Source organism: Pelobates fuscus, chromosome 11, assembly GCF_036172605.1.
Source record: "Pelobates fuscus isolate aPelFus1 chromosome 11, aPelFus1.pri, whole genome shotgun sequence".
Lineage (NCBI taxonomy): Eukaryota > Metazoa > Chordata > Amphibia > Anura > Pelobatidae > Pelobates > Pelobates fuscus.
In genome coordinates, this window is record NC_086327.1 from 130,745,346 (window position 1) to 130,767,292 (window position 21,947).

General features: G+C 39.8%; 2 protein-coding genes across 2 annotated transcripts in view; both read left to right on the forward strand.

Moving 5' to 3' along the window:
- Positions 1–4,532, forward strand: part of SIAE (sialic acid acetylesterase) — a 31,178-nt gene extending 26,646 nt beyond the window's left edge. The window contains exons 4-10 of the mRNA XM_063435902.1: positions 1,078–1,216; positions 1,550–1,742; positions 2,172–2,269; positions 2,386–2,519; positions 2,836–2,990; positions 3,079–3,271; positions 4,055–4,532. Coding sequence (XP_063291972.1) covers positions 1,078–1,216; positions 1,550–1,742; positions 2,172–2,269; positions 2,386–2,519; positions 2,836–2,990; positions 3,079–3,271; positions 4,055–4,291 — 1,149 coding nt within the window. The 3' untranslated portion in view covers positions 4,292–4,532. The remainder of the gene's footprint in view (positions 1–1,077; positions 1,217–1,549; positions 1,743–2,171; positions 2,270–2,385; positions 2,520–2,835; positions 2,991–3,078; positions 3,272–4,054) is intronic.
- A 2,396-nt stretch (positions 4,533–6,928) lies between these two features.
- On the forward strand, positions 6,929–21,819 carry PANX3 (pannexin 3). Its single transcript, XM_063437038.1, has 5 exons — positions 6,929–7,229; positions 12,568–12,710; positions 13,540–13,754; positions 18,101–18,777; positions 21,595–21,819. The coding sequence occupies exons 1-5, from the start codon at positions 7,046–7,048 to the stop codon at positions 21,621–21,623; spliced, it is 1,248 nt and encodes a 415-aa protein (XP_063293108.1). The 5' UTR covers positions 6,929–7,045; the 3' UTR covers positions 21,624–21,819.
- The last annotated feature ends 128 nt before the right edge of the window (positions 21,820–21,947 follow it).

Genomic DNA, 21,947 nt, shown 5'->3' on the forward strand with positions numbered 1-21,947 from the left:
AACATTAACCTGACTCCCCCAACACACAATCCCTCCAAACATACACAAACCGCATCCTCTCTCACACACTGCACCCTTACTCACACCCTTCACACACAAACTGTGCATCTCATGCATATACGCTGCACCACTCACTCACACACACACACACACACAATACTTCCAAACATATATGTATATATACTACAGAACCCCTCACACACATACTGCACCCCTAAACACATTACATTCCAGACATACACTAGATCCCTTACCCAACTCTGGATCATCTACACACACACACACACACACTAGATCTCCTATACACACTCTGGGTCCTTCAAACACACAGTAGATCCCCTACACACACATACTCACGAGATTTTAGACATACACACTCTGGATCCCCTATGTATACACTAGATTCCTTGTAAGCAAAGACATACTACATTCCCTAAAAACACACACTCTACAACCCCTACACGCATCATGCCCCCTAGACACACATACATTACATCACAAACACAACCAACCTATTAACACAAGACAACACCACAATCAGCTCACTCTACACACACGCAATTCCACAAACAGGCTCCAAACACATGCACCATACGCTTTCCTGGCCCTTTTGTCCTCTGGTATCCCATTTATGGAGACACCAGAGACAAATTTCAAGCAAACACAGCACAATCAAGTTATTATATTTGCTTGCGCTGTGCTAGAGCTCTTCAACAGGGCTCTGTGCATGATCTGCCCTGGAAGAGCATTGAATTAACATGCTCACTTTGAGATGGGGTGTGCATGTCATTGGGGGTGTAAAAAAAACACCCTCTCTGGCACCGCTCACTCTCAGTGGGCCGTTGTGATTAAAAAATGCCCTGGCTGAATTCTTTTTCCCAGTTCGGCCCTGTTCCTGGCCCAACATGTGTCTTATTTCCTCCCCCCCCAAAGAGTCTACATTTGTCCTCCCTAGCCCCCCGTGTGTCTCTCCCCCCTATTCTATTTCCTATTTGTAGACACTGCTTACAGATGATTTGTTCCCGTTTTGTTTATTATATTGGTCAGATAATCTTTGAACAAATTTTTTGTTAACAGATATTTAATGCCAGCAAAGAATTTAAAAAAGCGGTTCATTACCCCAATGTTCGACTCTTTACAGCAGCGCTGGAAACCTCACCAACGGAGCTGGAAGATCTCGCCAAGGTGGACTTACAGTGGTCTTTGCCAACCCCCGGTAAGTGACCCTGCATATATCAATCTGTACCAATGCCACGTTTTATTAAAAATGTATCTGTGTATGGGGAACAGCTACAGAAAAACAATATACCCCCAATCGCTGTCCCCTCATACAAGCCTTGGTTACATTAGGAATACGAAGTGGTAAAACCCAACTGGTGGCCAAGCCGCCGAAATCTGTGAAATACAGTGATTTCCAAACCATTAAAAGCATTTCTTCATTTTACAATTAATATATCATTGTTAGGTGTCTGTTCTCGTGTTAATTTATTCTATTGTAAAGCCTGTTGTGGTGGTTTGTTTTGTTTATTTTGTTTCTTTTATAAACTAGAAAACCTTGGAAATGGAAACTTCACCTATTTCTCGGCGGTCTGCTGGCTGTTTGGCCGTCACTTACATCGCAGACTGAAATATCCAATCGGATTGGTGGAGTCTGTGTGGGGAGGAACGCCCGTAGAAGCCTGGTCCTCAAAACGAGCTCTGTCCAAATGTGGCCTGAAGCCAACTGAATGCACGATGGACAAGTAAATGTGCACAGAATTTCTGGATATTCTTTCATTTTAATATTTTAAATTTTGTCTGTGATTTTATTTTTTCTGCACAAATTTCCCAAATGATTATATCGGATAGGTCCAGGTTGTACGTATTGTACCACGCTGCAGAATATGTTGATGTAATCGTGTAAAATATTAGATTCACCATACATTCCCACCTGAGATTTTGCTATGTTAGCAGACTGGATTTTAGCAACACCTCTTTGAAACCATTGAAGCGTCAATGACCTGCATCATCCATAAATGATTTAAGGTTTCAGGAACACGGTGGCCAAGAGACTAATTGCTGTGAGCGTTGAGCAAAGGCGATTGTTTCAGAGTGAGGTGTTATGATTTATGAGGAGGTGTTTCAGGATATTTGAATCCGTAAAATGTTAATGATTTATAATATGCCTGTAGGTTTTATTACGCTGGGCCATGTACGTTTTCCGTCCTGTGGAACGCCATGATCCATCCTTTACTCAATATGACTATTAAAGGAGCCATCTGGTACCAAGGTGAGGGCACGCAGTCTAGTGGGTGAGGGGTTAATACTCTCCTGTGTTCTTCATGGCTTACTAACAGACCATTTTCTAGAAACATTTGCTGAATAGAAAGTGTTTGTTATTTTTAGGGGAGCAGAACACGGTGACGGACACAAATCTCTATAACTGCACGTTCCCCGCTATGATCGAAGATTGGAGACAGTCCTTCCACGAAGGTTCCAGCGGACAAACCGATCAACACTTTCCCTTTGGATTTGTTCAGGTAACTGGCGCAGCGAGGATCGGGATCGGGTTTTATTTTGGGTTTCACGTGTAATTAGTAAAGATAACAAAGTTCTCTCGTCATTCATGGAAACCAGATACCGGGTGAGGAATAAAAAACCTTTTAATCTAAAGTATTTTTACTCTGTTTGTACAAATTACCATTTACTCATACTGCAGAACACACATCACAGATCTTGCCACTTTGAAGCTTTTATGAACATCAACGTTTTTTTTTCTTTTTCTGTTTGTAATTCCGTGTTAGTCTCTATTTTTATAGGTTTATAGAAATATGTAACCTAATGTATATTTTCTAGTTATCCACAAATCAAAAGAGCAAAGAGCTAGATAACTTCCCGATCATACGATGGCATCAAACCGCCGACTATGGCTTTGCGCCCAACCCAAAAATGGTCAACACTTTCATGGCTGTCGCGATGGATCTGGGGGACGAACGCTCTCCATACGGCTGGTATGGTATTGTCGTTCCTGTTCCGAGCGTTTCTCTGTGATGTCTGCTGAATAAACACGTCACACAGGTTGTGTCCTCTCTCTTTCAGCATTCACCCGCGGGATAAGCAAACCGTGGCATACAGACTGTATTTGGGGGCGAGAGCTATTGCTTACGGTGATAAGATTTCATTTAGAGGGCCGTTTCCAGAGAAAATGGATGTGGATTATTCCGCTTCATACATCAATATCACATACGATCAGGAAATCTTAGTAACTCCTTCTAACCAGAGTTTATTTGAGGTAAATCTTTCCTGTGAAATGAGGAGGGGATTGATTTAATTTCCAAAATGTACAGGGAGTTCTTTGCTATTATTTACTAAGCAGGTGGGGCATTCAGCGGACTAGGAAAGTTACATATTTAGGCCAAAGTAGCTGAGTGAGGGAGATTTTCAAATTCTGTTGAGCTTGACTTTTGGTCTAAATATTCAACTTCCTTCGTCACTTGCCCCCGAATTTACTTCAGTTGGGTTTATTCATTAACCCCTTCACTACTGAGCACTTTTTGTTTGGAAAAAAAGATTGGCATAATATTTATTTGAAACGAGGAATGCATGGCTAGAATGTAAACACATTACAAAGTTGCAATTTTGTAACAGATTGCTTTGCAGACAAAATTAAATTTTTATGTAAGTTGACATAATACCAATTTTTCACTTATTTGATAATCTATTTATAGCAATTTGGGGGGAATATAAAGCTGTAGACGGTATAGTGTATTTTTGCCTGCAGACATCCCTACCTCTGGAAATGACAAAGCTTATATATCAGACAACGACTACTAAATCTGACTAAATACATGTTAAATTATCTTCATCTATAAACTGATAGATAGAGATATATATCTCTATCTCAAAACAATTATCATCACTCCAGTGATGCAAGTTAAGTACAAATATTTAATCAATTTAAAATTAAATTAATTACTATTATTAAATTAATTACTTTTTGCGCATATTTTTTTTTTCAAAATAAAAAAATCTAAGCAACCCCAGTGTATATATTAAAATGAAATGTATTTTGCAGGTGTTATGTAAGAATACTGTGAATGAAGATGGCGAGGACTCCGTTTACTGGGCTCCGGCTGCCTTAATGTCGACGTTGCCCCGCGTTGTTACCGTATCGTTTAAACAATGTGTGCAGATTTCTGGGATTCGCTACGCCTGGATCGACTGGCCGTGTGAATACAAAGACTGTCCCATTTATAGCAGCAATGGGAGACTGCCTGCACCTTTATTCATAAAGTATATTCAGCAAGATTAAATTAGCATTTAACTTTTTTTTTTTCGACGATACTTAATGTCCTCTTTGTCCTTATGGACGTTAATGAAATTTGACTAAATTCACCTTCAGATTTGTGTAAATGGAATTTGTATGATTTACCAGGGACAAGCATGATGTAAATGTTTGTACATATTGTAATTTGAGCACACGGAATCTATATTGAAGAAATTTATTTTTGTAAATGGTGTAATATTATATAAAGACAATCTGTGCCATTTAAGGCCTGGTTTGTTTCTGAAATTAAATGATGATCTCACCAGTTCTGTGTTTATCCTTCATATTAATAAATCATTAATCTCCAGGTTAAAACATTGGGTTTAATTCGTTATTCGCACTGGAAAAAGTGGCAGAAAAAAAGTTCTGAGAAAAAGTTAAAAGTTCTTAAATAGCGTTCTTATCCAGAGCACTTTACAGTTTCTTCAGAAACAACATTCTACAGACCGGGGATAAATTATTACACACTAACACACTAAACTTTTAGTTTATTTCATAACTTGGTGACGAAACCAGTGAAGGTTTTATTACCGCCATCATTTCAGTGATTTCTGGTTGCAATGTGTCTGATTAAACCGTGTGATCCAGAGTCCCGTGTGAGAGTTTTATATGGTAATAAAGTTATAATTATCCTTTAGGAAATAGGCCGTGGGTTGCTGTGGTGTCACGTGACTCTGATCCAATTAGACTGTCAGCTTCCCCGGACAGCAAACACTGCACCCATGGAGGTTCTAAGAATCTGCAATATAAAGCGAGTGTTTTAAAAATCCCCGTGGCTGTGTTTGGTAAATGCTACAAGCATTCTGGGGGAGGGGGGGGCGTGGAGGAACATAAAGATTTATTTATTTTGTGATGGTTAATGTCTCATGCGTATATATGGCATTACACACCGCACACAGTATTTACAGGGTTAAACAAATATCAGGATTTTATTATAAAACGTTTTACTAGTTGGCAATCCTAATAAAGATGAAGAGGGGTATTACACAATGTGGGAGACGGATGCTGTTCGATGAATATTGATTGTTTCCAGAAAACAGCATTTGTTTTCAAAAGAAAGACCCCCTAAGAGTGGATATAGTATAGCACTAGTCAAATCTATACCGAGTCAGTACAAACCGCTATATGCTGACCTGTTCATTAGCAGGAATATACAACAGACAAGAAGAATCGCGCATTCAGACTGGAAGAAAGGCGATGTCACTTACAGCAGAGGAATGGGTTCTTTACAGTGAGAACACTAAAGATATGGAATTCTCTGTCTAAAGAGGTTGTCTTAGCAGATTCTATAAATAATTGTAAAAAAAGACTTTGTTGTTTTTTTGAATAAACAGAATATTCAAGGATATAATTGGTGTGTATGGAAACAGGTTGTTGATCCAAAGAGAAATTTATCGCCCAAAATCTGGATGCGGTTAGGAGGGGAGTAAAGGGGTTGGGTCAGTGGCGCGATTGCATCACTGTCTCTGCCCAAAAGCGGGCAGATTTGCCACGATAGGGCGTCTCTGCCCACATTATTAGCAAGTTGGCCTGTTGTGTAAACACACCGGGCTGTCCGTCAATCACTCAGGCCGGCCCATGGGAGCAGGAGATGCCGGGGGTGCGGTTTCAGTCTCCTTGCAGGGTCCTAGTGCTCTGAACATAGTGCGAGCACGTCTTTGATACATGGAGATCGGGATAATACCCAAAAATCAGGACTGTCCTGTGGTATTTAGGACGGTTGGGAGGCATGTCATTGTTTCCATTTTTTGTGGCATATAAATCATCGTTTCAAATTGTTTTATTTTCACCTTGGTTGGGATCAACAGCTTAAAAAGATTTGTAAAAGTCCGAAGTTGTCTTTTTTTTATTTTTTTTTAATGTGTAGATAACTATGCAACTTTGAGATCTCTGTGCTAGCTCTGTGATTTAATATAACTCGACTGATGTATTGTGGGGACGTGTTTTTTTTTTCTCCCCACACGGGCTCTTTATGTTCGGACACCTGGATTTGTGGTTGTGGTTTAGATTCTGCATTTCACGGTCATTGTGGACATTGACCAGTTTGATGTGTATTAAGAAAAGTTTCTACATATTTAGATAATTATTGGCGTTTTCTAATCCTATTTTAGACGACGTGTTAAATAAACCTAAAATAAATATAAATACCTCTAGCACACACTGGGCCTCCCTTCGTATAAATCACATCCCAGCTGTGAAAACTGTAAATATGCAAGTTGTTTTCAGCGAGGAACACACAGCTGCTGGCCAGGCCGTCCGAACACGCCAGCCATTTAAATGGGAACCTTTGGGGGCTTTATTCACATACATAATTAAACAAGCACTCTCTTTAAATAGAGAAACACACCCTATAATTGTAATGTTTCTTATAAAAGTATTTCGGGGCAGCTGGAACCACACCTTCTATCTTTAATTTACGGTTCAGCTCAAACTTCATGTTAGGGACTTTGTGGTCGGTAAATTATGTAGCGTGGATAAATGACACGATTTGTATCTATTTTTGCACAGCTTACGCTCAGTCCTGCAATTTTAATATATAAAGAGCTTTATGGTTAAACTGAAAAAGTCCTTTATTATTTAAATTTGAAGCTGGTAGTTTGGGGAGTTACTCCATTGGCTGAGTGAGGGGTACATAATCCAGCTGTCGGGGTGACTGGAATCCATTGCTGCTGTGACAGAGGTCGGCTCCCTGCTTTGGGCGTTAGATTGTGTTAGTAGTTTGGGGATTTCAAGAACACCATGTCGTCCATTGCAAACACTGCGGCGGAGTACATGCTCTCGGATGCTTTGCTACACGACACCGGCCCCCCAAACAAGAAACGGCTTCGCCTAGAATTACCCCTGGACCGAATCATTAAATTGGTTTCCATCGGACTCCCCCTTCTACTTGTCTCATTAGCGTTCGCTCGAGAGATTTCTAACGGTAAGTTCTGATATACAGAGGATTATTCACTAAACCAAAACAGACAAAACAATTGCAAATTTTAGAACAAAGAAGCAGAGGGGGAATTTTTCATTAATTAACTCAAGCTGTCTATATTTATATCTATAGTTACAATTATATGTATATCTATAGTTATATTGTATCTATATTTCTATTGATAGTTACAGTTAGATCTATATTTATACACAAAAATAAGTCCTGCTCTCAAACTCCCACTACTCCTGGGCGGCAGCAATGATCATAGCACACATCCGCCCCAATACATACAATAAAAAAACAAAGAAAAAAAGAGTTACCTGCACACTAGCCCAAATCCCTTTGTATATTTAAATTAATGGCGGTCATTTAGCTACTCCAATGGCCATGAGAGGGTAAGCCCACCTGCCACGTCAAGACAAACCTCACAGGTGGGTCCTACACTAACCATTCACCTTGCTTCCTTGAGCTTCTGGCAAAGATATCTCTAATAAGACAGAAAGGGGTATTTTTTATGTACACCCCTATATACTTATTAACCCTTAATAGGGAACACATGGGATGGGCGGCTGCATTGTAACCTAGCTGTGTGATACAAAAGTGAATCCAAATACACAGATAAAGAAAATTTGTACACTTTGTTAAGAAAAAAAACATTTTGTAGATGAATGGGCATTACATCCAGTAATAATGAGTAATATGTAGAGTAACGGGCATTACATCCAGTAATAATGAGTATTATGTAGAGTAACAGGCATTACATCCAGTAATAATGAGTATTATGTAGAGTAACGGGCATTACATCCAGTAATAATGAGTATTATGTAGAGTAACAGACATTTCATCCAGTAATAATGAGTATTATGTAGAGTAACAGACATTTCATCCAGTAATAAAGAGTAATATGTAGAGTAACGAGCATTGCATCCAGTAATAATGAGTATTATGTAGAGTAACGGGCATTACATCCAGTAATAATGAGTATTATGTAGAGTAACGGGCATTACATCCAGTAATAATGAGTATTATGTAGAGTAACGGGCATTACATCCAGTAATAATGAGTATTATGTAGAGTAACGGGCATTGCATCCAGTAATAATGAGTATTATGTAGAGTAACGGGCATTACATCCAGTAATAATGAGTAATATGTAGAGTAACGGGCATTACATCCAGTAATAATGAGTATTATGTAGAGTAACGGGCATTGCATCCAGTAATAATGAGTATTATGTAGAGTAACGGGCATTGCATCCAGTAATAATGAGTAATATGTAGAGTAACGGGCATTACATCCAGTAATAATGAGTATTATGTAGAGTAACGGGCATTGCATCCAGTAATAATGAGTATTATGTAGAGTAACAGACATTTCATCCAGTAATAATGAGTATTATGTAGAGTAACAGACATTTCATGCAGTAATAATGAGTATTATGTAGAGTAACAGACATTACATCCAGTAATAATGAGTATTATGTAGAGTAACAGACATTTCATCCAGTAATAATGAGTATTATGTAGAGTAACAGGCATTACATCCAGTAATAATGAGTATTATGTAGAGTAACAGAAATTTCTTCCAGTAATAATGAATATTATGTAGAGTAACAGGCATTACATCCAGTAATAATGAGTATTATGTAGAGTAACAGACATTTCATCCAGTAATAATGAATATTATGTAGAGTAACAGGCATTACATCCAGTAATAATGAGTATTATGTAGAGTAACAGACATTTCATCCAGTAATAATGAGTATTATGTAGAGTAACAGACATTTCATCCAGTAATAATGAATATTATGTAGAGTAACAGGCATTGCATCCAGTAATAATGAGTATTATGTAGAGTAACGGGCATTGCATCCAGTAATAATGAGTATTATGTAGAGTAACAGACATTTCATCCAGTAATAATGAGTATTATGTAGAGTAACAGAAATTTCTTCCAGTAATAATGAATATTATGTAGAGTAACAGGCATTACATCCAGTAATAATGAGTATTATGTAGAGTAACAGACATTTCATCCAGTAATAATGAATATTATGTAGAGTAACAGGCATTACATCCAGTAATAATGAGTATTATGTAGAGTAACAGACATTTCATCCAGTAATAATGAGTATTATGTAGAGTAACAGACATTTCATCCAGTAATAATGAATATTATGTAGAGTAACAGGCATTGCATCCAGTAATAATGAGTATTATGTAGAGTAACGGGCATTGCATCCAGTAATAATGAGTATTATGTAGAGTAACAGACATTTCATCCAGTAATAATGAGTATTATGTAGAGTAACAGGCATTACATCCAGTAATAATGAGTATTATGTGGAGTAACTGGCATTACATCCAGTAATAATGAGTATTATGTAGAGTAACAGACATTTCATCCAGTAATAATGAGTATTATGTAGAGTAACAGACATTTCATCCAGTAATAATGAATATTATGTAGAGTAACAGGCATTGCATCCAGTAATAATGAGTATTATGTAGAGTAACGGGCATTACATCCAGTAATAATGAGTATTATGTAGAGTAACAGACATTTCATCCAGTAATAATGAGTATTATGTAGAGTAACGGGCATTTCATCCAGTAATAATGAATATTATGTAGAGTAACAGGCATTACATCTAGTAATAATGAGTATTATGTAGAGTAACAGACATTTCATCCAGTAATAATGAGTATTATGTAGAGTAACAGACATTTCATCCAGTAATAATGAATATTATGTAGAGTAACGGGCATTACATCCAGTAATAATGAGTATTATGTAGAGTAACAGACATTTCATCCAGTAATAATGAGTATTATGTAGAGTAACGGGCATTACATCCAGTAATAATGAGTATTATGTGGAGTAACTGGCATTACATCCAGTAATAATGAGTATTATGTAGAGTAACAGACATTTCATCCAGTAATAATGAGTATTATGTAAAGTAACAGACATTTCATCCAGTAATAATGAGTATTATGTAGAGTAACAGGCATTACATCCAGTAATAATGAGTATTATGTGGAGTAACGGGCATTGCATCCAGTAATAATGAGTATTATGTGGAGTAACGGGCATTGCATCCAGTAATAATGAGTATTATGTAGAGTAACGGGCATTACATCCAGTAATAATGAGTATTATGTGGAGTAACGGGCATTGCATCCAGTAATAATGAGTATTATGTGGAGTAACGGGCATTGCATCCAGTAATAATGAGTATTATGTAGAGTAACGGGCATTGCATCCAGTAATGATGAGTATTATGTGGAGTAACGGGCATTGCATCCAGTAAGTATTATGCAAAGTAACAAGTATGGTGTTGAGCAATAAGTATTATTTGAGTAACAAGTATTCTGTAGAGTAAGGAGTATTATGTAGAGTAACGAGTATTCTGTTGAGTAATAAGTATTATGTGGAGTAACGAGTATTGTTTAGAGTAACGATTCACTGTCACCGTTTGGGGACTTGCATCGCTTGCAAACACCCCAACGATGACATCACTGCTGGGAGTCCGGTAGCTGGGTAGCAGATAAAGGTGAGATTTACTTACCTGAACTTATTCCTCGCGGCACCACCTCTTCTTCTGGCCAGTCCTCTTCCACTGGGGGAATTGACGCTTCTAGATGGCGGTCACTCTGCCCAGTGTCAGGCGTAGGAAAAAGCAGCCCCTCCATTGTCTCACTATATCTCTTGACTGGGTTGGAATTTCAACACAGTCAACATGAAGATTTCATACAGATATACCTTTATGAAATACCCTTTTTGCAGGGGCGGGGGGGAGGGTGAAAGTGCTGCTTTAAAGGGACAATATAGTCCCCAAGACCTCCCAAGAGGTCTGGGTGAGTGCCCCTGTCCCCTTAACCCTGCAATTCTAGTTATTGTAGTGTCTGAGAAACTGCATAATTACCTTGCACGGCTAACACCACTTTTATTGGCTGTCTACCAGAGCTTCCAGACCCTTATCGGACCTTCGGTCCGCCAACTGACGCTGGACGTCCTCACGCTTTGCACGAGCACATCCAGAGTTAGCTGAAATCTCATTGGAAAGCATAAATTCAGCTTTACTGTCCTAACGTGATCACAGTGTTCGCCGCGCATGCGCCTTAGGTCCTCCGCCAGCTGACATCTGTGGAGGTGCAGATGTGGAGCCTGATCAGCGTTGAGTTATATCGGCATTGGAATCAAGGAGGTGACAAAAGTGTTTTTAACCCTATCAGCCGACGGTACTCTAGTGATAGGAATACAACTTTGTATAAATAGCACTATAGTATCCCTTTAAGTGCTATCTGACCCTATGATTCCAGTGTAGATCCAATTCATCTGATGGCATAAGGCACATTCCCAGTCTAACAAGCGAGGCACCTGGGTTATTAAGGGGATTCTATAGTGCCAGGAAAACAAAACTGTTTTCCTGGCACTATAGGCTCCTGCAGTGCCCCCCTCCCGCGGCACTGTAGGGGTTAAACCCCTTCAGTCACTTACCTGAATCCAGCGCCTATGTCCCACGCTGCTGGGTCAGTCTCCGCCCACGTCCCTCCCCAGTCGATGTCAGCCGGCAGGGGAGACCTAATTTGCGGCTTGATTTAGGATTTCCCCATTATTCAATGCTTTCTTATGGGGAAAAAAATCTGACGGTGGAGGTCCACTGCAGGGTTAAGGGACATGGGACATTGCACCTAGACCACTTCAATGAGCTGAAGTGTTCTGGGTGCCTACACTGTCCCTTTAACTATAAAGAGATCTGCATAGAATTTTTAAAGTAAAAAAGGCAACATTAGCTGAACTGGTTAAATTGTCCAAATCATCTATGCTTCGAGTTCCACTAATTTGTTCTAAATATGCAGCTGAGCTGGTATCACCCAATGAGTTGAATAGACTCACTGACATCTAACAAGTGTTAAACTGATGGGCAGAAATCTAAGAGGTGTTGATTGGCCGAGAAACTTCCTGGTTTGGAGAGAGTTCACTACAAAACCTGGAAACCAAACGCATGCACAAATGTTGAAAGATTTTAAGATATGTTATTTTGTTTGTGTTTAGTGCATTGTGTATGGAAAGCATTTAAAATATATGTCTAAGTAGTTTGGTTATCTGTACTATGTTTGATAAATTTACCTTTATTTATTTTGTATTGCTCTGTTGTGGTTTTTGTGATGTTGTTTTCCTTGTAACACTGTTACTAGAATTACCCTCAATATATAATGTGCCGATAACGTCCCTTTAATGGCTGGCTGAGCGATTCCTCGTTTATTCCACCTCAGGCACGTTCCGTTTAATGTGATCTGCACTGGGCTGGCAGTAACGTTGTATTTGTTTTTTAGGGTCCCAGGTTATCTGTTTTCCTCCCAGCAACTTTTCAGAGAAGCACGTTCAGTACGTGGACAAACACTGCTGGCATTCACTGCGACATCACGATTTCACCGCTGGACGAAATCCAGAAGTGCGATCACTTTGGGTTCATAAGGTAACTCTATAAAACACTCTTTGCACACCTGCTTTCTTAACGCGATTAATAAGCCAGACCCCGAGAACTCTATTTTTAAATGATTTCTCTCACACAATAATTGGCACCAATTGCATTTTGTTCTTTATGTTTTTATGGTCAAATTCTCCCTGTAATTTGAGGTCACGTTAAAATTATACATTTCAAAGGAAAGGACACTGCTGGATTCTACAGTGCCAGGAAAACGGCGTTGTTTTCCTGGCACTAGAGAATCCCTTTAACCCCTTAAGGACACATGGCATGGGTGACCTGTCATAATTCCCTTTTATTCCAGAAGTTTGGTCCTTAAGGGGTTAATCCCAAACTAAAACGAGTCTAGAGGCAACAGTACCGTGGAGCGCCACCACTCATGTGCAGGCTGTAAATGGTATTGCGCTCTGACACTCCAAGCACCATAACCACTGACGGGTCAAGATATAAAGAAATTACTAAAATGTGTCAAATCTTTTAGTGAAAAATTGAGAAGTCCAGCCACAGCTCCATAACAGACTCTGTTTACATTCCAGAAGTACACACTAAACACACGAAGCAAAGTGATATATAATAAAATAATGGAAGCGAGGGACATATTTGCTACAGAATTGTGCATTGTGTTTGACTGATCGTAAACTCTGAATGTTTTACACCAAACTGCCATGACCTACCCTTTAATATCGACTTACAATTCGCTGTTTGATGGGTAAACCCCTGTGTTTTATAACATGCCGCAGTTATTACAAGTTCTTTTTACTCAAAATTAGGAATGAGAACAGTTTTTTTTTGTTTCACTGCCAGTTTGCTTTGCTTCCAGGTGTACCCCTATATACTGCTGCTGGTTTCGGTCGCCATGTACGTACCCGTCGCACTTTGGAAGTATGTTTCGAGGTCTTTGTTGTACTCAGATCTGTCTTTTATTGTGGATGAACTGGACAAATCCTACAATCGCTCCATCAAGCTGGTCCAGCACTTAGTAAAAACCCACAGAACGTGCACAGACTCGCTGCTTTTCTGGGAGGAGCTTAAAAGGTACAAAATGTCTGGCCGTAAAGAAGCGCAAACACAGAAAAATGGTAGAATTATTATAATGTAATGGTTGCTTGAGAGTCCTCTCTGAACACGTACATGTTTATTCACGCATGACGTAGCACAATATGACTGACTGACGTAGCACAATATGGCTACCTGACCTGCCTGACGTAGCACAATATTGCTTCCTGACATAAAACAATATGACTGACTGACGTAGCACAATATGGCTTCCTGACATAAAACAATATGACTGACTGACGTAGCACAATATGGCTGCCTGGCGTAGCACAATATTGCGGCCTGACGTAGCTCAATATGGCAGCCTGGCATAAAACAATATGACTGACTGATGTCAGTCATATTGAGGCCTGATATATAACAATATGACTGACTGACGTAGCACAATATGGCTTTTTGACATAAAACAATATGGCTGCCTGGCATACAATATGGCTGCCTGGCGTAGCACAATATGGTGGCCTGGCATACAACAATATGACTGAATGACGTAGCACAATATGGCTGACTGGCATAGCACAATATGTTTGCATTACATAGCACAACATGGCTGCCTGGCGTAGCACAATATGTTTGCATTACGTAGCACAATATGTTTGCATTACGTAGCACAATATGGCTGACTGATGTAGCACAATATGTTTGTATTACGTAGCACAATATGGCTGCCTGGCGTAGCACAATATGTTTGCATTACGTAGTACAATATGTTTGCATTACGTAGCACAATATGGCTGCCTGGCGTAGCACAATATGTTTGCATTACGTAGCACAATATGGCTGCCTGGTGTAGCACAATATGTTTGCATTACGTAGCACAATATGGCTGCCTGGCGTAGCCCAATATGTTTGCATTACGTAGCACAATATGGCTGACTGATGTAGCATAATATGTTTGCATTACGTAGCACAATATGGCTGCCTGGCGTAGCCCAATATGTTTGCATTACGTAGCACAATATGGCTGACTGATGTAGCATAATATGTTTGCATTACGTAGCACAATATGGCTGCCTGGCGTAGCACAATATGTTTGCATTACGTAGCACAATATGGCTGCCTGGCGTAGCACAATATGTTTGCATTACGTAGCACAATATGGCTGCCTGGCGTAGCACAATATGTTTGCATTACGTAGCACAATATGGCTGCCTGGCGTAGCACAATATGTTTGCATTACGTAGCACAATATGTTTGCATTACGTAGCACAATATGTTTGCATTACGTAGCACAATATGGCTGCCTGGTGTAGCACAATATGTTTGTATTACGTAGCACAATATGGCTGCCTGGCGTAGCACAATATGTTTGCATTACGTAGCACAATATGGCTGCCTGGCGTAGCACAATATGTTTGCATTACGTAGCACAATATGTTTGCATTACGTAGCACAATATGGCTGCCTGGCGTAGCACAATATGGCTGCCTGGCGTAGCACAATATGGCTGCCTGGTGTAGCACAATATGTTTGTATTACATAGCACAATATGGCTGCCTGGCGTAGCACAATATGTTTGCATTACGTAGCACAATATGGCTGCCTGGCGTAGCACAATATGTTTGCATTACGTAGCACAATATGGCTGCCTGGCATAGCACAACATGGCTGAGTGACATAGCACAATATGGCTGACTGGCGTAGCACAATATGTTTGTATTACGTAGCACAATATGGCTGCCTGGTGTAGCACAATATGTTTGTATTACGTAGCACAATATGGCTGCCTGGTGTAGCACAATATGTTTGTATTACGTAGCACAATATGGCTGCCTGGTGTAGCACAATATGTTTGCATTACGTAGCACAATATGGCTGACTGGCGTAGCACAATATGTTTGTATTACGTAGCACAATATGGCTGACTGGTGTAGCACAATATGTTTGCATTACGTAGCACAATATGGCTGACTGGCGTAGCACAATATGTTTGCATTACGTAGCACAATATGGCTGACTGGTGTAGCACAATATGTTTGCATTACGTAGCACAATATGGCTGCCTGGCGTAGCACAATATGTTTGCATTACGTAGCACAATATGGCTGCCTGGTGTAGCACAATATGTTTGCATTACGTAGCACAATATGGCTGACTGATGTAGCACAATATGTTTGTATTACGTAGCACAATATGGCTGCCTGGCATAGCACAATATGGCTGCCTGGTGTAGCACAATATGTTTGCATTACGTAGCACAATATGGCTGCCTGGCGTAGCACAATATGTTTGTATTACGTAGCACAATATGTTTGTATTACGTAGCACAATATGTTTGCATTACGTAGCACAATATGGCTGCCTGGTGTAGCACAATATGTTTGTATTACGTAGCACAATATGGCTGCCTGGTGTAGCACAATATGTTTGCATTACGTAGCACAATATGGCTGCCTGGTGTAGCTCAATATGCTTGTATTACGTAGCACAATATGGCTGCCTGGTGTAGCACAATATGTTTGCATTACGTAGCACAATATGGCTGCCTGGTGTAGCACAATATGTTTGCATTACGTAGCACAATATGGCTGCCTGGTGTAGCTCAATATGCTTGTATTACGTAGCACAATATGGCTGCCTGGTGTAGCTCAATATGCTTGTATTACGTAGCACAATATGGCTGCCTGGTGTAGCACAATATGTTTGTATTACGTAGCACAATATGGCTGCCTGGCGTAGCACAATATGTTTGTATTACGTAGCACAATATGGCTGCCTGGTGTAGCACAATATGTTTGCATTACGTAGCACAATATGGCTGCCTGGTGTAGCTCAATATGCTTGTATTACATAGCACAATATGGCTGCCTGGTGTAGCTCAATATGTTTGTATTACGTAGCACAATATGGCTGCCTGGTGTAGCACAATATGTTTGTATTACGTAGCACAATATGGCTGCCTGGCGTAGCACAATATGTTTGTATTACGTAGCACAATATGGCTGCCTGGTGTAGCACAATATGTTTGTATTACGTAGCACAATATGGCTGCCTGGTGTAGCACAATATGTTTGCATTACGTAGCACAATATGGCTGCCTGGCGTAGCACAATATGTTTGCATTACGTAGCACAATATGTTTGCATTACGTAGCACAATATGTTTGCATTACGTAGCACAATATGGCTGCCTGGCGTAGCACAATATGTTTGCATTACGTAGCACAATATGGCTGCCTGGTGTAGCACAATATGTTTGTATTACGTAGCACAATATGGCTGCCTGGTGTAGCACAATATGTTTGTATTACGTAGCACAATATGTTTGCATTACGTAGCACAATATGTTTGTATTACGTAGCACAATATGTTTGTATTACGTAGCACAATATGGCTGCCTGGTGTAGCACAATATGTTTGTATTACGTACCACAATATGGCTGCCTGGTGTAGCACAATATGTTTGTATTACGTAGCACAATATGTTTGTATTACGTAGCACAATATGGCTGCCTGGTGTAGCACAATATGTTTGTATTACGTAGCACAATATGTTTGTATTACGTAGCACAATATGGCTGCCTGGTGTAGCACAATATGTTTGTATTACGTAGCACAATATGGCTGCCTGGTGTAGCACAATATGTTTGCATTACGTAGCACAATATGGCTGCCTGGCGTAGCACAATATGTTTGCATTACGTAGCACAATATGTTTGCATTACGTAGCACAATATGTTTGCATTACGTAGCACAATATGGCTGCCTGGCGTAGCACAATATGTTTGCATTACGTAGCACAATATGGCTGCCTGGTGTAGCACAATATGTTTGTATTACGTAGCACAATATGGCTGCCTGGTGTAGCACAATATGTTTGTATTACATAGCACAATATGGCTTCCTGGTGTAGCACAATATGTTTGCATTACGTAGCACAATATGTTTGTATTACGTAGCACAATATGGCTGCCTGGCGTAGCACAATATGTTTGTATTACGTAGCACAATATGGCTGCCTGGCGTAGCACAATATGTTTGTATTACGTAGCACAATATGTTTGCATTACGTAGCACAATATGGCTGCCTGGCGTAGCACAATATGTTTGTATTACGTAGCACAATATGGCTGCCTGGTGTAGCCATATATACAGTATTAACAGCAATTAACGTAATCATGTGTGTTTGGTTTCTCTAAACTGTTTAAGTGCTTTGAACCGATTTTATTTTTATAAACTGACTTTAAATCTGGTGAATACTAATGGAAACATTTCACCATTTCTGAAATAATATTTTCCCCAGTTTGGAAATATTCATTGTTTATAAGCAGCGCACATAGCATGGTTTGACAGAATGCTAATTAATGTTACGCTATTGTCTTCCAGCGCTCGTCACGTGAGATATTTTGAATTCCCGCTGTTGGAGAGATATCTGACTTGCAAACAGAAATCCCATCAGCTGGTGTTTGCGTATCTCCTGCGTAACATACTCCTCCTTGTCATCATTCTCTTTACTTGTGCCTACCTGGCCATCTTTCATCTCACCGTCTTTTATCAAGATGAATTCAACTGTCACATCAAAGAAGGCTTTCTGAGAAGAGAGACCTCCAGCTCTGAATTTGTAAACTGTAAATTTGTATCTTTGTCAATATTTCAAATAATCAGTGTCGCCAACGCTGTGGTGTACATCTTACTGGTGCCGATTATAATATATAATATGAGTAAACTCTGCTACTGGGATAAACAGCTTCTAAATGTATACGAGATGCTCCCCGCATTTGACCTCCTTAGCAAGAAGATGCTGGGGTGCCCCATTAATGATTTGAACATCATTATTGTCTTCCTTCGGGCCAATATTTCTGAACTCAAGTCCTTTAGCCGGTTAAGCGTTTTGTGTACGCTAAAAAACACAACAAAAAACAATCAGAACATCGATACGGTGGTGGACTTCATGACATTACTGGTTGGCATGGACATCGAAAACGCCACCACGCAGAACAACCAATTATGTGATGCCAACTCTGATATCAACCAATCACAGACCTCAAAAAAGGAATGTTATGGTAAGATTGGGTATCTAACTCCTCGTTGAACACTTATCTGATACCTAGGATAATGCGCTGAAATTAAACCTAGGATAAGCCAGAGATTCTGGATAGATTGCTGTACAGTTGTAATGAAATTTTAACAATGTAATTTCTATAATCAGAGTTCCGTTTCCCCCCTTTAACCCCTTAAGGACCAAACTTCTGGAATAAAATGGGATCATGACGTGTCACACACGTCATGTGTCCTTAAGGGGTTAAAGGAACTCTATAATCACCTAAACAACTTTAGCTTAATGAAGCCGTTTTAGTGTATAGATCAGTGATGGCGAACCTTTTTGAACCCGAGTACCCAGACCGCAATACATGCCAACTTTTTTTCCCTCAAAGTGCCAACACTGCAATTAAACCTGAATACTGAGGTTTAAGTTTAGAAAAAAACAGCTCGTACAGTTGTCCGAACTAATTAACATTTTTTGTTTTAAAAGAAGAACACAACTACAGAGAGTTCAATGATACAAATTATAAATAATGATATAAATTATATAAATTCTTTATTTTTGTAGTGCACGCATATAGTACAGACAGGCTCGAGGTACCCCAAAGGCAATCCTCAGGCGTTTTCCACGCGAGCATGCGGGGTGTATTCTTAACTGGCACATTTTTTTTTTTTTGTTATCAGGCTTAACAAACATATATAAGTAAGTTATCGCTTTACATAAGTATAAGTAACATGCTAAAACAAAGTAGCTTATTTCCTCGTAGGAGGTACAATCATAGTGTGTACATTAGCAAATTAGGCACGTGTTAAGGAGGCCGATACATGACAGGTAAGCTGGCATATCTTTAGTTATCAGCATACAAGTAAGTTATCGCTTTATATGAGTATAGGTAACTTTAAAGATGATTGAGGAGTGCATTTAACGTCTTAATTTCTGATAGCCATCTTAGCTGAAAAAGTAATGTAATGTTACAATACAGGAACCAGGGTTTAAAAGAATAAAAACATATCATAACATGTTTTCAACATAAGAGTCCCTAGCTCATCTGTATAAGAAAAAAAAAAAAATCCCTGACAGTCCAGGGTTATGCCCGAGTGGCCATGTAACTAAATACTAACACGTTGAACAGGAATGAGAAGTTGCAGTGAGTTACTACCGTATGGTGGATGCTTGAGCATACTTATCAGTGGGAACAATCAGGCAGGAGCATCACACCGGGAGAGACCTGGCATGTAGATGGTAAAATGATTAAGTAAGTGTTATGCACTATAAAAGATATGGCATGAGGTTAGGCTTAAACAGTGCAAATATCTCTCGGTAAGGCAATTAAAGTTAAGACAAACCTTAGTACAGAGCATTATGTGTTAAGGTTAATTAAGTTTATGCTTTCCCTAGGTGGGGCGAACTGTTAAACAACAACTTAACATGACATTAGGTCGACTTTGCACTGAGACTACACAGTTTAAAACTTATGTGGAATTAATTGTTCAATGTTGCTGAAGTATGGAGACATAACAATAATAGTAAAGTGTCTGCAGTTCAATAGGTACATTTATTGCTAGGTAGGTGTCCGGGCCGTGGGTTGCTGCCAGTGGTATCAGTGTTCCTTTAAGTTAGTCCCTTCAGCCTATGCCCACCTGACGGACCGACCTGTCCTGCATGAGGGTACTGAACAGGAACTCTGTGCGGTCAGGAAAAATGTTAAAGTCCTTCAGCATAATCAGAGGCATCAGCATCTGGGGGTGAGTCATGTACTTGCAGGTGCTAGTCTGCCGTGGCTCGTCCATGATATAAATTATAGATAAAATTAATCTTATATTTATGAGTATCTCCAACAAATGCAATACATACACACAAACTGCTGAATACGGTCACAGACTGCTGAACACATACCCCCACACACACAGTCTGCTGAATACATACAGACTGCTTAAAACACACACACACTGCATTGAGGGGTGCAGTGTATGTGTTTGTGTGTACGGGTGCGGAGTGTGTGTATGTGTGAGGGGTGCCGTGTGGAAAGGGGGGGAGGAGCGCTGTGTGTGTGTGTGTCATGGGTGCTGTGTGTGGGGGGTGCTGCAGGTAGCAAATGTGTTGTTTTTTTTTTTTTTATAAATAATCCTGACCTATACATAAAACCTTTATCCCCCTTCCCTTCTTCTTACCTTTGGTGAAGGAGGAAAGGACACAGCCAGCCCTGGTGGTCCAGTGGTGGTAAGTATGTGTCTGGCTGCAGCTCTCCTGTCCTCCCACTCAATGCTGCCATGGGAACGGGGGGTAACGCTCCACACAGCCTGCTCGTGGAAGGACAGGAGAGCTGCTTCCCAAATCCCTCCCCCTGCTTCCAGGTCCTCCCGATGCCAAAGTAGAGTAGGCGCCTGCAGTTTTGGGCAGGCCTCCTCAGTGCCTCCCCCCACCCCCTCCGCTTGCAGGGTCTAGCAAGCTTTTAACATAGCAGGGGATAAGAAAATCTAAATTAAATAGAACTTGCAATAAAGGAAGGATAAACGTTAGATGACTCTTTACAGGAAGTGTTTATGAAGGCTGTGCAAGTCACACGCAGGGAGGTGTGACTAGGGTTAATAAACAAAGTGATTTAACTCCTAAATGGCAGATAATTGAGCACTGAGACTGCAGGGGCACGATCTATACATTAAAATGGTTTCATTAAGCAGTTGTTTTGATGACTAGTGTCCCTTTAATATGTTATCACGAACGGTGTGAAAAGAAAGTCTTTGCTCCTCCAGTCCGAAATTTTGAAAAATCTGCTCCAATTAGGTTTCATTTATGTAGAAATTTTGTTTTCAATCTTTTTTTTTTTTATTTTTAGAAATGGGTAAACTGCAAGAAAAGAAATAGAAGATTTAAAGAAACCTCTTACTCTATCGGAGAAAGAACGTCCTTCCAAGAGAATTCCTGGACGAGATCAGTATCTTCCACTTACACCCTTTTAAATGGCTACACACAATGAAATTATATTTTTCTTCAATCCTATGAACAGGTGCCCTTATGTATGATGAGATATTTATTAAAACATATCATGGTATAGAACAGACTTACTGGTGTTTGAACTGTGACAGCGAATGGACAGACGACTTGAAAATTCAGACCAAAATCAAACAGATGAAAAGATGTTAACGCACAGAGAACGAAGGCCAAATATTTATAAATAATAATGCAAAA

Coding starts and splice junctions, on each gene's coding strand:
- PANX3 (XM_063437038.1), top strand. CDS start 7,046: ATGTCGTCCATTGCAAACACTGCGGCGGAGTACATGCTCTCGGATGCT. Junction 7,230..12,567: donor CGCTCGAGAGATTTCTAACG/GTAAGTTCTGAT, acceptor TTTGTTTTTTAG/GGTCCCAGGTTATCTGTTTT. Junction 12,711..13,539: donor GATCACTTTGGGTTCATAAG/GTAACTCTATAA, acceptor CTTTGCTTCCAG/GTGTACCCCTATATACTGCT.